Consider the following 12,821-nt stretch of genomic DNA (forward strand, 5'->3'; position numbering starts at 1 on the left):
ATATTCTTTTATGGCCTATTTTGAAAAATACTATAATCATCCAAAAAATGCAAAACCTTAAATTATTAAAATAACATAAGGTTTTTTTTGTTCCATAAAATCTTTGTCGACATATACAACGAAGATGCTTATATAATGTTTTTTTCTTATTTAGCCAAATATTTTATATACAATGAGGTAGAACGTGGGATAAAACCCTTATTTTAATTTTGTTAGCCTAGACGTTGCTATTATTAAATATAATAGTAAGGTAGGTAGTATAGTTACATATTCATTATTACCATGGAAGCCAATTATTACAGTTTTTCACTAGAAGAGTTTTAATTTTATTAGGCCAAATTATTTCAAGATTAATTTTAAATTCTGCTCACACGTAAACTATTGAAAAAATAGTTTTTATTACTATAAAAAAGATATCTTCTAGTGAAATTGACATTTAGAAGGTGTACCTACGTCATTATTGCAAGAATAAGTCTGTATACATCCAAACGACAATCTATGTATTGTCAATATTATTACATGCTAACTAATCATTAAAAATATTCGATACATTATTAATAACAATAGTTACAAGACCCAAAGTACTGACATAGACAAAATTTACTACAAAAACTTTTTTTTTGTAGAAATATGGAGAACTAACACAGCGGTTCGAAATGTAGCGACATCTACAATAAATAAATTTCATTTCTTAATTGCATCGATTATTCTTAATAATTTGTTTGCATACATAATATTAACAAGACACACATTAACAAATTGTGAATTTGAGAACACACCAATTATTTAATTTAATAATAAATATGAATTCGTCGACAAACAAATCTTATGTAATTCCGCAGTTTATAAAAATGTTGTTTTTTTTAAAAAGCGTAAATCGAAATCGATTTTGCTTCAATAACGAAGGTACTTAAATGGATTTATATTAGATTCTTATACGGGTTCATATTGGATTCATACATTGTATGTTTTAATCATTATTATTTGGTATTGCTGAGGTTTTATACAGAGTTATTTAGTATGAAAACGAAAGAAAATGCGAAGAATTATTATGACATATTCTATAAAAGGTACGTTGATATTGCAGTAGTACTTTTTATTCTAGAAACAAAACTGAATTAAGGATACTATTAAGGAGACTGGTAAAATACAAAAAATAATCAGATATTTTAACTAAGACTTGAGTACAACAACATTAATTATAAACGAATAATTATTGAACGAGTAAAACGTAAATTTTACATATTTTTAGCATATTCACATTTTTGCAACTTAAACATATTATGCAGAAAAATTAATGCTGACGTATTAAGGTATCTTTACACCCACTGGTCAGTTTTGTTACAAGAATAAAAAGTTTTTACTGTCAGAAAATGGGAGGACCAAAAAACAAAGATACACCGAGTGAGCCCGCATAGATTCATGTACGTAAAATCTTAAAAATAACCCTGTATAAATTATGCTTACGGTTTGTAGTTTACAACTATTTTACTATAACATACGTGAGTATTTTATTAATTGAAAAAGCATAGTTGAGGTTATACGGAGGTAACAGCAGTACCTTCAGAATGGCACACATCAAGAGTCTACAAGAAAACTGTAAATTATGTAGAAAACAACTAGGTAATAATTTCACAAAACTGTACTTGATATGATTATATTATGTACACCTGTTTACATCGCCCTACTTCTGTACGGCGATCGCTTTCCACCGATTTACCGAAGTAAACATTAAAATCACAACAGATACTGCCAGTAGCAGTAGACGGTTAAAAAGGTTATTTACACGGTTATTCCGAAATGTTTCGGCTCACACGTCCAGCACCGAACGTTTTGTACTCTGGAGACGCAATGTCACTAGCGTTCATCGTAAATCACTAATCAACAGGGCGGCGCGGGGTCCTCGCGTGGCGTCGCAGCGCGTTCCGCTTTTTCCTCTTGTCGCCGCTGGAGTTCTCTCTCGCGTTCCTCGAGCCTGGCCTCACGTCGGACCAGCTCCGCTTCCCGCTCGTCCAGCTGTCGCGAGCGCTCCGCCAGCCTCGCCTCCGCGTCCAGCAGCCGCGCGGCAAGCTCGGGGTCGGTGTGCGGGGGCGGTGACGTCGACGACGTGACGTCATCGACGGGCGGCGTCAGCGGCTTTAACGCCACGTTCGGCTGGAAGTCGCGCTCGAACCGCGTGCAGTCCGCCACCCGCACTACCCTCTCTGGGTTCTGCAGCACAGGTTCCCGCTTGCCCCACGGCCGGAACGCGGGCACGGCGCGGTACGGCGGGTACACGTACGGGTCGATGTACACAGCGTAGCCGTAATCCTCCCCCCGAACTTTCTTCGGCGGCGACTCCGGTGGCTCCGGCTTGCACACCACGGTTTCCACCACCTGAAATTGAGTAATAGATACGTTAATACACTTTTATTATGGAAAGTAATGCTCCTATTGATTTTCTTCGAATTAATTAACGTTTACGTTGTCAGGCTGAACTCAAACAGCTTAACGTCTCTGACGACATTTTAATATAATATGTATTACTTCATATATTCTAATAGAATAGATATTCTATTATGTAATAAATAATTACAATATATTCTACTGCAAATTGGGAATCAGAATAAACAAATTCCACAGTTTATAAAAATATTGTTTGAAGGTGGTAGAACCCTTTGTAGTTCGACTCCGGCGGCACCACCGCTACACCTATTTCTACCTAATAACAGCAGTGTTAGGTGCTGCTGTGTTCCGGTTTGAAGGGCGTGGGTAAGGGAGACAGACTTTTCCGAGGCGTTCCAGCTTAGTCCTCAGGGGTAGCGGCGCATCTGTGGCCGACCTCAGGTAGGAATATCTTATCTTATCTGGGGTTGATTAGAGATGTCCATGGGCGGCAGTAGCCACTTACCATGAGGTGGACTGCATGCTCGTCTGCTACTCTTACATTATAAAAAAAACAGGATTTCGTTTGAGATAATAAATAAATGAATAAATGTAGGTACGAGTGTACTGCAAGTCGGTATGTAAATGTAAACAAAGTAAAACAAATAAAGTTGTTTTTCATAGTTGTAGCGCCTACGTCAAAGGTTATCAGCACAGCGCCTAGATAATAGCAGAAATGGCTACAATAACGTAATGTAGGGCATTATGTGGGGTCTTGGACCATATTTTGTAAAGTTTTACATCTTTAGACGCGACAATCTTTACAGGAATGGTGTTGGTGGAACGATTTTTGTAACGGAAACGGTTACGCTTGACAGTTACGTTACAAAAATATTTTAAATTATTATTAATTAATTAATATGATATAATATTTACGATGTGTTCGATATCATACGATACTATATTAAATTTAACGATACAAACCACAGAGTAAAAAAGTATTCTTATTAGTTATTGGTTACGCCGATGATGTATAATTTTATGTGTGTCATCTTATTTCAGTGTCTCAGACTCAGTGGCCACTCAGACTCCAAATTAGGCAATAAGGCTGCAAATCGACGACCCGCGTGGCGGAGCGGTTACCATACCGGTCTGACGTGCAAAGGGTCCCGGGTTCGATCCCCGGCCAGACAGATATCTAAATGATGAATTTAGATTTCTGTTTCTGGGTCTGGGTGTTTGTGTATTTGTCTATGTGTCATCCACGACACAGGGAATCCTAGTGTGGGGCTGTGAGTGTAGAAAGTGTTTATTTTACTGTTTATTTAATCACAGGTTATTTCACAACTATTCGTACATTATTTCTAACTTTAGCTGCAATGTATATCTTAAGTATAAACCACGCGCCTCTAAAGTTCAGACAGCCTAAATCCTAAGGTCCTAGCAAACGCGAAAATATCTTAAACATCTCGGCATTGAGCCAGTGAATCACATTACGTAATGCAGACGGGTCGCGGGGGGTCGGGGGTCGGGGGCGGCGGGCCGGCGGGCCGATGTAGGTCGTGGGGCCCAGACGACCCCCAGACGGCCTCACCCTGGTGCACCCAATTAAGGTTAAAAATGACGTGCGTTTCGTTACTGCGCAGTAGGTACGCATAATTCGCAATTTACTTTGTTTACAATCTATTTAAAAACAGAATAATAAGTGTTCAGTATTTTTGGGTAGTTTTAGAAAAAAATATATATTATTTTGGTGAATGAACAAACATTGCTATCAAATATTAAACGTTATCATTATTATTAGCGAACCAAGATTTCATTCAAGTTTTGGTTAGCAATGCAGCCATCTTGTTAGACAGAGAGATACTTACGGTTTTATTCATAAAAAAGTTATAACACATCTAAAGCGTCGCTATAATACGATTGTCATATTTCTTTTATTAGATTAACTATTGAATCATTTTCATTTATTTTTTGTAACTTCAATTGGAACAAATGCATAGATGTTTAAATAGCGTTTTTTTTTCATTTTTGAGACTTTTTGGTGCTTAGTGCTTTTTTACGGTTTATAGCACTTTTTGTTTGTAAGTTTTTGGATAATTTTGATCAATGTACATTTATTCCACCAGGGGCGCTTGTGCAGTACCTTCTTCCTACTACAGCTGTTTTTTCGGCAATTAATTTTGAACGACTTAAGTTTTTTTTTTTTTTATATTTCATAATTAAATGAGCATTATGAGTCGTGCACTTTTGGATTTTTCAAACTTTTTTGGTATTTTATTGTAAAAAAATCGTAGATATAAACAAAACATATCAATGCTAAAACGACATAATGTATGACATTATTTTTAATGACATGCAAATGACATACGTATCAAGCTATCAAGTGACATTGAACATAGCGAAGATCTGTTGTTGTCTCTTTCACTTATATTAAAATCGCGGTGCTTTCTCTTTCACGCATACACCCCGCAATTAATCATAACAAAATCAATAATCAATTTATTATCTATTCCTAGAACCGCGCGCTTAAGCTGCTGATAAAGGCAGATTATTTGTAGAAATAGAATTTGATATTTTTGTACTTTGAATATTCGCTTTTCTACACTAATATTATAAAGAGGAAAACTTTGTTTGATTGTTTGGTTGCAATAAATAGACTCAAAAACTACTGGACCGATTTTAAAAATTCTTTCACCATTCATATAACAGGCTAACATAGGCTATATTTTATATGAAATGTATTTGATAAATAGATTTTGAGGCGGTACAAACTTTGCCGGGCCTACCTACCTACCTACTCAATACCTACTCATTTGTTACATTTATAATACAGCTAGTGTATGTTACATTTATAATACAGCTAGTGTATTATAAATGTAACAAATGAGTAGGTATGTAGTTAACCTGATGGTAAGTGGCTACAGCTGCACAAGGATATTCATACAATGCTAGATAGAAGGTGGTAGAACCCTTTGTGGTTCAACCCCGGCGGCACCACCGCCACACCTATTTCTGCCTAATATCAGCAGTGTTGAGTGTTAGCAGCGCATCGATGGACGACTTCAGGTAGGAATCTAATCATATCCGGAGTTGATGAAATTATAAGAACTCTCTGTGACCTGAGATCGGTCACAGACGTGTTGCGACCATGACTTCTCATTATTTATACTCTATCTTTAATTTTTTTATCGAATTTTGTGAATAAATTGTCGATCTTTGTTAAGCAAAATATAGGATAGATTGAATATTAATAAAGGGCGTAAGTAATGCCTCGTATAAATCTGAATGATTCTCGTGTGAATCAGAATACAGCAACATACAGATTTTATAATAATAAACACTATTAATTTTTAATTATCTGTCCCCTGTTACAGCACAACACTAAGCTTCAAGAGGGATTAAGCGGCAAAATTGAGTAGGTACATAGTAGTTCGTAATCCTCCTTTGAGTGGTGTACGCTGTACTTGTTCGGATTAAAGGAGCGATTACGTTTCGCGATCCTATTAGCGTAAAATTAATTAAATTAAAGTAATCCTGAAAAGGAATACGTGCTTTTGTTGTCGAAATAAGTAAATAGGCTTATGTCGTTTATATTCTCTACATCTCACGCTTGGCTGATTATTATTTAATCATTATTTTACACATATTTTACATAAATGTTTGTATAAAGAACGTTATAGTTATGGGAGCCTTTATTTTGTTTTTATTTTTAATTATTGTCCTTACGTTTGTTACGTAACATAATTTTGTATAGGTAATTACTATTTGTTATGTAACATTTTGTTATCCTCTATGTTCATACATACAATAAATGTTAATTTTCGGTAAGATAAGTCAAAACGTAAGGTACTTTTACATAAACATCAGCCTGTCATTGTGGGTGGGTGGTTGTAACATAAACGTGAAAATATTGAAAAAATCACCGCCATTTTGTAGCAAAGGACCTATAGAGGTGGAGACATCAAAGTATATCTCTACATATCACTAATATCATAAAATTGATAACATTATTTCTACTTCGAAGACGTTATATTTTTTGCTCGGCTCAAATAGCCAAAAATAAATAATCTCAGCGTATTATAGTAGATAGCGAACAATGTTGGTAATGAGAGAACCGTGTACCATGCTCATCTGAACGTGTGACGGCTACATTGCCAGACCTCCCCCGCCCCCCGCGCCCACAGCGTCGAGGGTGGCGAGACGCGGGTCAATGGGTCTCCAGGGGTCAAACTAGAGTGGTTGTGTGGGCTGACATACTGTGGCCTACTTGCAAGTAATTTAGCGACTGTTTTTGTACCGGCACGTGCCTGCATTTTTGTTGTGCGAATTCTTTTTATAGCTACACACATAGATTAGTAAAGATACTTCACCGCCTTGAAATTGAATGAAGCCACAAACGGCTTATTTGTAAGTTATTTTTTTGAATTCTTGACAAATAAAAACATTTTTAGAGAAAATTTACGAATATATACCTAATACTGCGTAATTTACATAATAAATAAATAATTATTTCAAATATTTTAGGGACATTTTAGCACGGAGGGGTGGCAAAACTTTTTTACGCAACTATTTCAATTCTCAAAACTGGGTACATTTTCTTGTTAGGAGTGAGTAATCTTTACTAATGTATAGCTACACAGCGAAGATGATTTTTTCCCAAATAAATAAAATTATATACCTAACTACTTATTGTTATGCGTTAATTTAAATGTTAACTATGTAAGCGACTAATTGACGAAAGTAAAACAAATAAATTATGTGTTACATCTGTGTGTGTGTTACAATACAACCTGGTTCTTTGCAAAAAGACACCACCTTTTTCTGAACGCACCGAAAAATATAAAAATGTTGTTTACTATTGAACAAATAACTGTGGAAGTTAGTTATTTTGAAATTACGGAACTCGATCTCATTTCGATATTATTTATTTGTTCAGATTTTTGTGTAGGACGATGAAAATAAGCAAATGGAGGCGCCGGACGGCCGGCGTCATGTGGCTCGTGCGAGCCGCAAATATAATTCCGTGCTATTCACGTAAACATCTTGTCTGAATGAAACCCTTGATTATTTCCTATTTCTCTTTACAACGAGTTCTTCAGTTTAATTGATTGTTATTTATTTACTTACTTCACCTATGTACGAGTAAATGTTCAGCAAAACAGAACAAAAATAAACTATATTCTTACCTCTTACTTATTTACTTTCCTAGGTACTTACGTAGGTAAGCCCTCTGTAGTACCTATATTAACGTGTGATATATATTGAACGAAATGTTTTATAGATTTTATTAAAAATAGAAAGCTTACACAATTATCTAAGTAAGAAACGCCAATCAACATACATTGTTATCGTTAACAGAGTAAACAAGACGCCTTTGCGTTTTGTAAAAAAAACTAATAAGTTATGACAGCTGTCTTGTCAACAGCGCGGGAATCAATGTTTGTTTTGACAGCGCAAGAAATGGCGCGAATTCTCGCGCGTATTACATCTACTACGCTACAGACGGATCAACGGTTATTTAACGGTTAATTAAAACTGTGTTGATTTAGCGTTCATTACACGATTACGCCGCCAGACGTGTTTATGGACGGCATTCTTGAATGAATCGGTGTCTCACGAAGAATAGTCCATTTCAGCTGCCATTACACTTTTATAGCGCACCTCGTGAATCGGCCGAATTGATAATGTTACGTGTCTGGCCTTTATACGAGTAGCGGTTCGTGAGAAATGCGGAGAATTTCCGAGATCTCGCATAGTTTACGACATTTTAACCAGACGTAAACAAGCAGCTTGTTAGAAGTAGTTTATTACAAAATCTAGTCGAATGGCCTCCTTCTATAGAGACTAGCGGAGTAAAATAGTGAAATGAGTTGATCTATAGGTATATTAATCTTACATATAAAATTCTCGTGTCACAATGTTAGTTACCGTACTCTTCCGAAACGGTTTTACCGATTTTCACCAAATTTTATATACATATTCAGTACCTAGGTCTGAGAATCGGCTACTATTTATTTTTCGTACCCTAAGTGATAAGAGTTTTATCGCCCTTAACATTTTTTTATTTATATGGCAAATTGGCAACACAACGTTTGCCGGGTCGCTAGTAAGAATATAAATTGTAATGCACAAATAAATAGTACCAATATGCATTTGTCTTTTCAATAATAGAATCTGTTGAGTTATTAGTATTACAATGTCATCTTTAGCTTAAATATTATAAAGCTTTGACGTAATATTAACCTTTATATAATCGAAAAAAATAAAAGTAAAATAGATGTATGTAGCCAGAAATAAAATATTGGTTCTAAAATTAATTTACAGTAGCGGCGAAAGTTACCTACACACTTAAATAAAATACTTAATCCGTTTGTAATTTCCTTTATCTATACTAATATTATAAAGAGGAAAACTTTGTTTGTTTGTTTGATTGTAATGAATAGGCTCAAAAACTACTGGAACGATTTTAAAAATTCTTTCACCATTCGAAAGCTACATTATTCACGAGTAACATAGGCTATATTTTATATGACATATATTTGATAAATAGATTTTGAGGCGGTACAAAGTTTGCCGGGTCAGCTAGTAAATTATATACTGAAGCATTGTATTATACGTAATAAATGTTTTATTACCTTTCGTCTCGCCAGATAACATTTTTATCAGACCAACAATATTTTTATCGTGGTATGTGGCTGTTATCAGTTTACCATTCACCTTAGTGACAAGATAATAAGAGTATATAGCCCCGCCGTCTAATAATATTCGCAGACATTCTACTATAGGTATAATAAATTATATGATTAACTGTATAAAGGTAATAAAATGTTTTGTTATATTATATTATTTACTATGATTATGACACAATCGCTCCATTAGGTAGAATTACAATGATGTAACTGCAAATGTCATGTACTTGAAAATGCTTTATGAAAGGTGGTAGAGCCGGTATAGTTACCAGTACCCTTACCATGAGTTTTTACGTTTCGACAAATAGGACTGTTTTGGTATTTGTTTACGTATTTGCCCGTACAATTTCCAATCAGCGCCCCTAGCGGATTATGTCAGAACTTTACCAACGCTACACCCTTTTCTAGCGTGAATATTTTTTGGGTTTCAGTGGCTAATTACATAGTTGTGAAGACTGGCTATCTTGCATAATGTATCGACTATCGTATTCTTAAATTTTATAAAGTTTACGTTTGAAAATGTTTAAGTGTAACACAATATGGAACTTCATTTGCAAATTCAGGCACTATCCTGAAAAAACTACATTAAATAGTTTTAGGAAATATGTGAGTCAAATATTATAAACTCCCAGTTTATCTTTTATTGTCAAGGATAAGCGGTATATAGGATATAAGATACGAATGTTATGACGCTGGCATTGAAGTGGGCTCAAGGCGCAATAATCTTTTCACGATAATTTGCTTTTTTCGTCACAGATAACATATATATAATAAAATATACTCGCGTAATACTAATTATTTATTACCGCTCTATTCTTGGAACATAAATATAATAAAATTGTTTATGGAATTTTTGGAAGGTAATTCTTCGAAACAGATGGTTTTTGACTCATTCATACCGCTTTTTTATTTTTTGGTTTTTAATACAAAACTATAAATAATAAACTACTAATAGTTATAATCAATCAATAGTATTTATATTAAAAAGAAAAAAATATATTTCCATACGAAAGATTCTAGGATCATCTGTTTCGAACAACGCCTACTTTTTTAAATAAAATGTTTTGAAAATTGATAAACATGATTGCTGCCACTAAAGACGCCATTTTGATTTTTTAAACAATTATTATTGTAACAACCCAGGGTCTTCCCGCTATTTTAATTACAAATTTAGTTTATATTTTTACGCATGATCTGAAAACATTTCATTTTTCATTAACATTAGTGATCCAAAATAAAATAAAATTAATTAAACGATAGTTCGCGGAAGCTCAAGCCCCGAATTGTGATAACATTCTCAAATAACAAATATTAAATTAGTTTCTCAATTCGTAGAAGCGAAATTGGATTATGCCGGCGCGGACAAGATTTATTACTATGAAATTGGTTTGACAGGTACATTACAATAAATACTACCGGTAAGCAGTGATAGCCTAGTGGTTACCTCGGCTTCTTGATCGACAGGTCCGAGGTTGAAATCCCAGTCACGCACCTCTGATTTTTCAAAGTTTTTTTTATGATATAGTAGTAGCAGACGAGCATGCAGTCCACCTGATGGTAAGTGGCTACTGCCGCCCATGGACATCAGTAATCAACCTCAGGTCACAACCTAAGGTCGGCCACAGATGCGCCGCTACCCCTGAGGACGAAGCTAGAACGCCTCGGAAAAGTTGTCTCCCTTACCACACCCTTCAAAACGGAACACAGCAGCGCCTAACACTGCTGTTATAAGGCAGATAAAGGTGTGGCGATGGTGCCGCCGGAGTCGATTATGCCGCCTATTTAGTATCATACGCATCTAAATAAACACATAAGCATTCGACTGTGGTCATATTTTTCGAATAATATGAAAAAAAAGCACCAGCAAGTAATTGGTCGCCCAAGCGGCAGCAGCCCCCAAATTGGCAGCTTTAGCAACTATCGTATCGCTCAAGCGATTGTAGATAGAGTACGTGGTCTGACTAAAACCACAAAAACGTTTAAATTTATGAGTTTTGAGGTATAGACTATAGAAGTATAAAAGAAAATGGGAAGTGTAGGTTATCATGAAGAAATTGTTTTTGGAAAATCACCTAAATGAAACTTAAGAGGGGTCGTTTTCTAGCAACCATTATTTTCTACTTTCATTTATCTGTATTGTAACCTACTAACAGTTAAACTTCGAATTCAACATTATCAATGAGCAAATGTATCAAAAATAACTAAGTAAATGTGCGTCTCAAGAGAGTATTTTGAGAGAGAAACCATAAAAAATATAACACGATGGATTTTCAAATTGTACTCGAAGCAATTCTTGGCTCGGCGTATAAAAATATCTATTACGTAAGCCGCCGACGCATCACACCCTCGGTGGCAGACTACACCCCAAACCACCCCGCCAAGGTCACAATATATCGAGCAAAATTCAACCCAAAGAGGGCAGGGACGTATTGGATAGAAAGTATCGATGAACTCATGAGTATCGAGAAAAAGTATCGTAATCGTAAAAGTATCTAGTTTTCTTAGGGACTAATGCCATACGTAACCTAGGCGTCATTCTTATAATAATAATAATTATGAGTCGAATACAGTGATGGAAACTTCATGACGATGTTTTTTGGACGTCAAATTTCAGGGACTATTTTTGTTTCTACCTGCCTTCCTTGCCTGCCTTGTACTGTCTTAATTTTTCGTCGACCAATACCGAAATACGGCCCGCCATTATTTTGTCTAACACTATATGGCCTGACATTGCCATAAATATGCAGGCTTTAGGAAGGTAATATCTAAAATTGATTCGATACAATACCTGTACTCATTGCGTAAAAGGATTGAATACAAAGTATCGAGTACAAAAGTATACTATCGAAAGGCAAAGTTTTCGATAGCAAGTATCGATACGTCAAGTCCCTAGTCGAGAGCGGTAGAGCTATATTCGTTCAGGATCCATTCACCGAACTCTAGCCCCTATTTCGATGCAATAAAGGCTAGATGCCTTTGTAGTGGCATTGTAGTATTTGGTAGTACGTCGCCCGTTGGGTAATCAATGAGTTCTAGCTCTGTATGAATTATGTATAGCGTTGTAGCGTCGTGCGGTTACGGTGTTTGAAAACAAACTAACAGTAGTCTTATATGCTGAATGCCTAGTTTTAGGTAGTGATTGTTCCTTTTTATTATTATAAAATTACTACTACTACTACTCCTATATTTAGAAGTAGTATACTGATGGTAAGGCTACTGCCGTCTATGGACTTCTGTGATCAACCCCAGATAGGATTATATTCGTACCTTAGGTCGGCCACAAATGCGCCGCTACTCCCGAGGACTGAACTGGAACGCCTCGAAAAAGTATGTCTCCCTTACCACACCCTTGAAACACAGTGCTCAACACTGCTGTTATTAGGCAGAAATAGGTGTGGCGGTTCTGCCGCCGGAGTCGCGGCTTTCATGAAAAGCTTACAAAATTGCAATTAACTTGAAAACATAGCAGTGAGAGCCTAGTGGTTAAGAAACTCAGCCTCTCGATCGAGGGGTCCGAGGTTGAAATCTCAGGCACGCACCTCTGATTTTCCAAAGTTATGTGCGTATTAGAAATTAATTATCACTTGCTTAAACGGTGAAGGAAAACATCGTGGGGAAATCTGCATACTTGAGAGATTTATAAAAAAGAAACAAAGGTATGTGAAGTCTACCAATACGCACTTGGCCAGCGCGGTGGACTATGGCTTAATCCTTCTCATTATGAGAGGAGACCCGTGCCCAGCGGTGGGACAATAATGGGTTGAT

At 35.9% G+C, this 12,821-nt stretch overlaps 1 protein-coding gene across 1 annotated transcript in view; it reads right to left on the reverse strand.

The window, feature by feature from the left end:
• Positions 1-355: 355 nt before the first annotated feature.
• Positions 356-12,821, reverse strand: part of Snoo (Sno oncogene) — a 101,350-nt gene continuing 88,884 nt past the window's right edge. Inside the window, exon 2 of the mRNA XM_073088832.1 lies at positions 356-2,376. Coding sequence (XP_072944933.1) covers positions 1,882-2,376 — 495 coding nt within the window. The 3' untranslated portion in view covers positions 356-1,881. The remainder of the gene's footprint in view (positions 2,377-12,821) is intronic.

The sequence above is a fragment of the Epargyreus clarus genome, unplaced genomic scaffold (genome assembly GCF_041222505.1).
Source record: "Epargyreus clarus isolate Ecla_fem2 unplaced genomic scaffold, WU_Ecla_fem_2.2 ptg000027l, whole genome shotgun sequence".
NCBI lineage: Eukaryota > Metazoa > Arthropoda > Insecta > Lepidoptera > Hesperiidae > Epargyreus > Epargyreus clarus.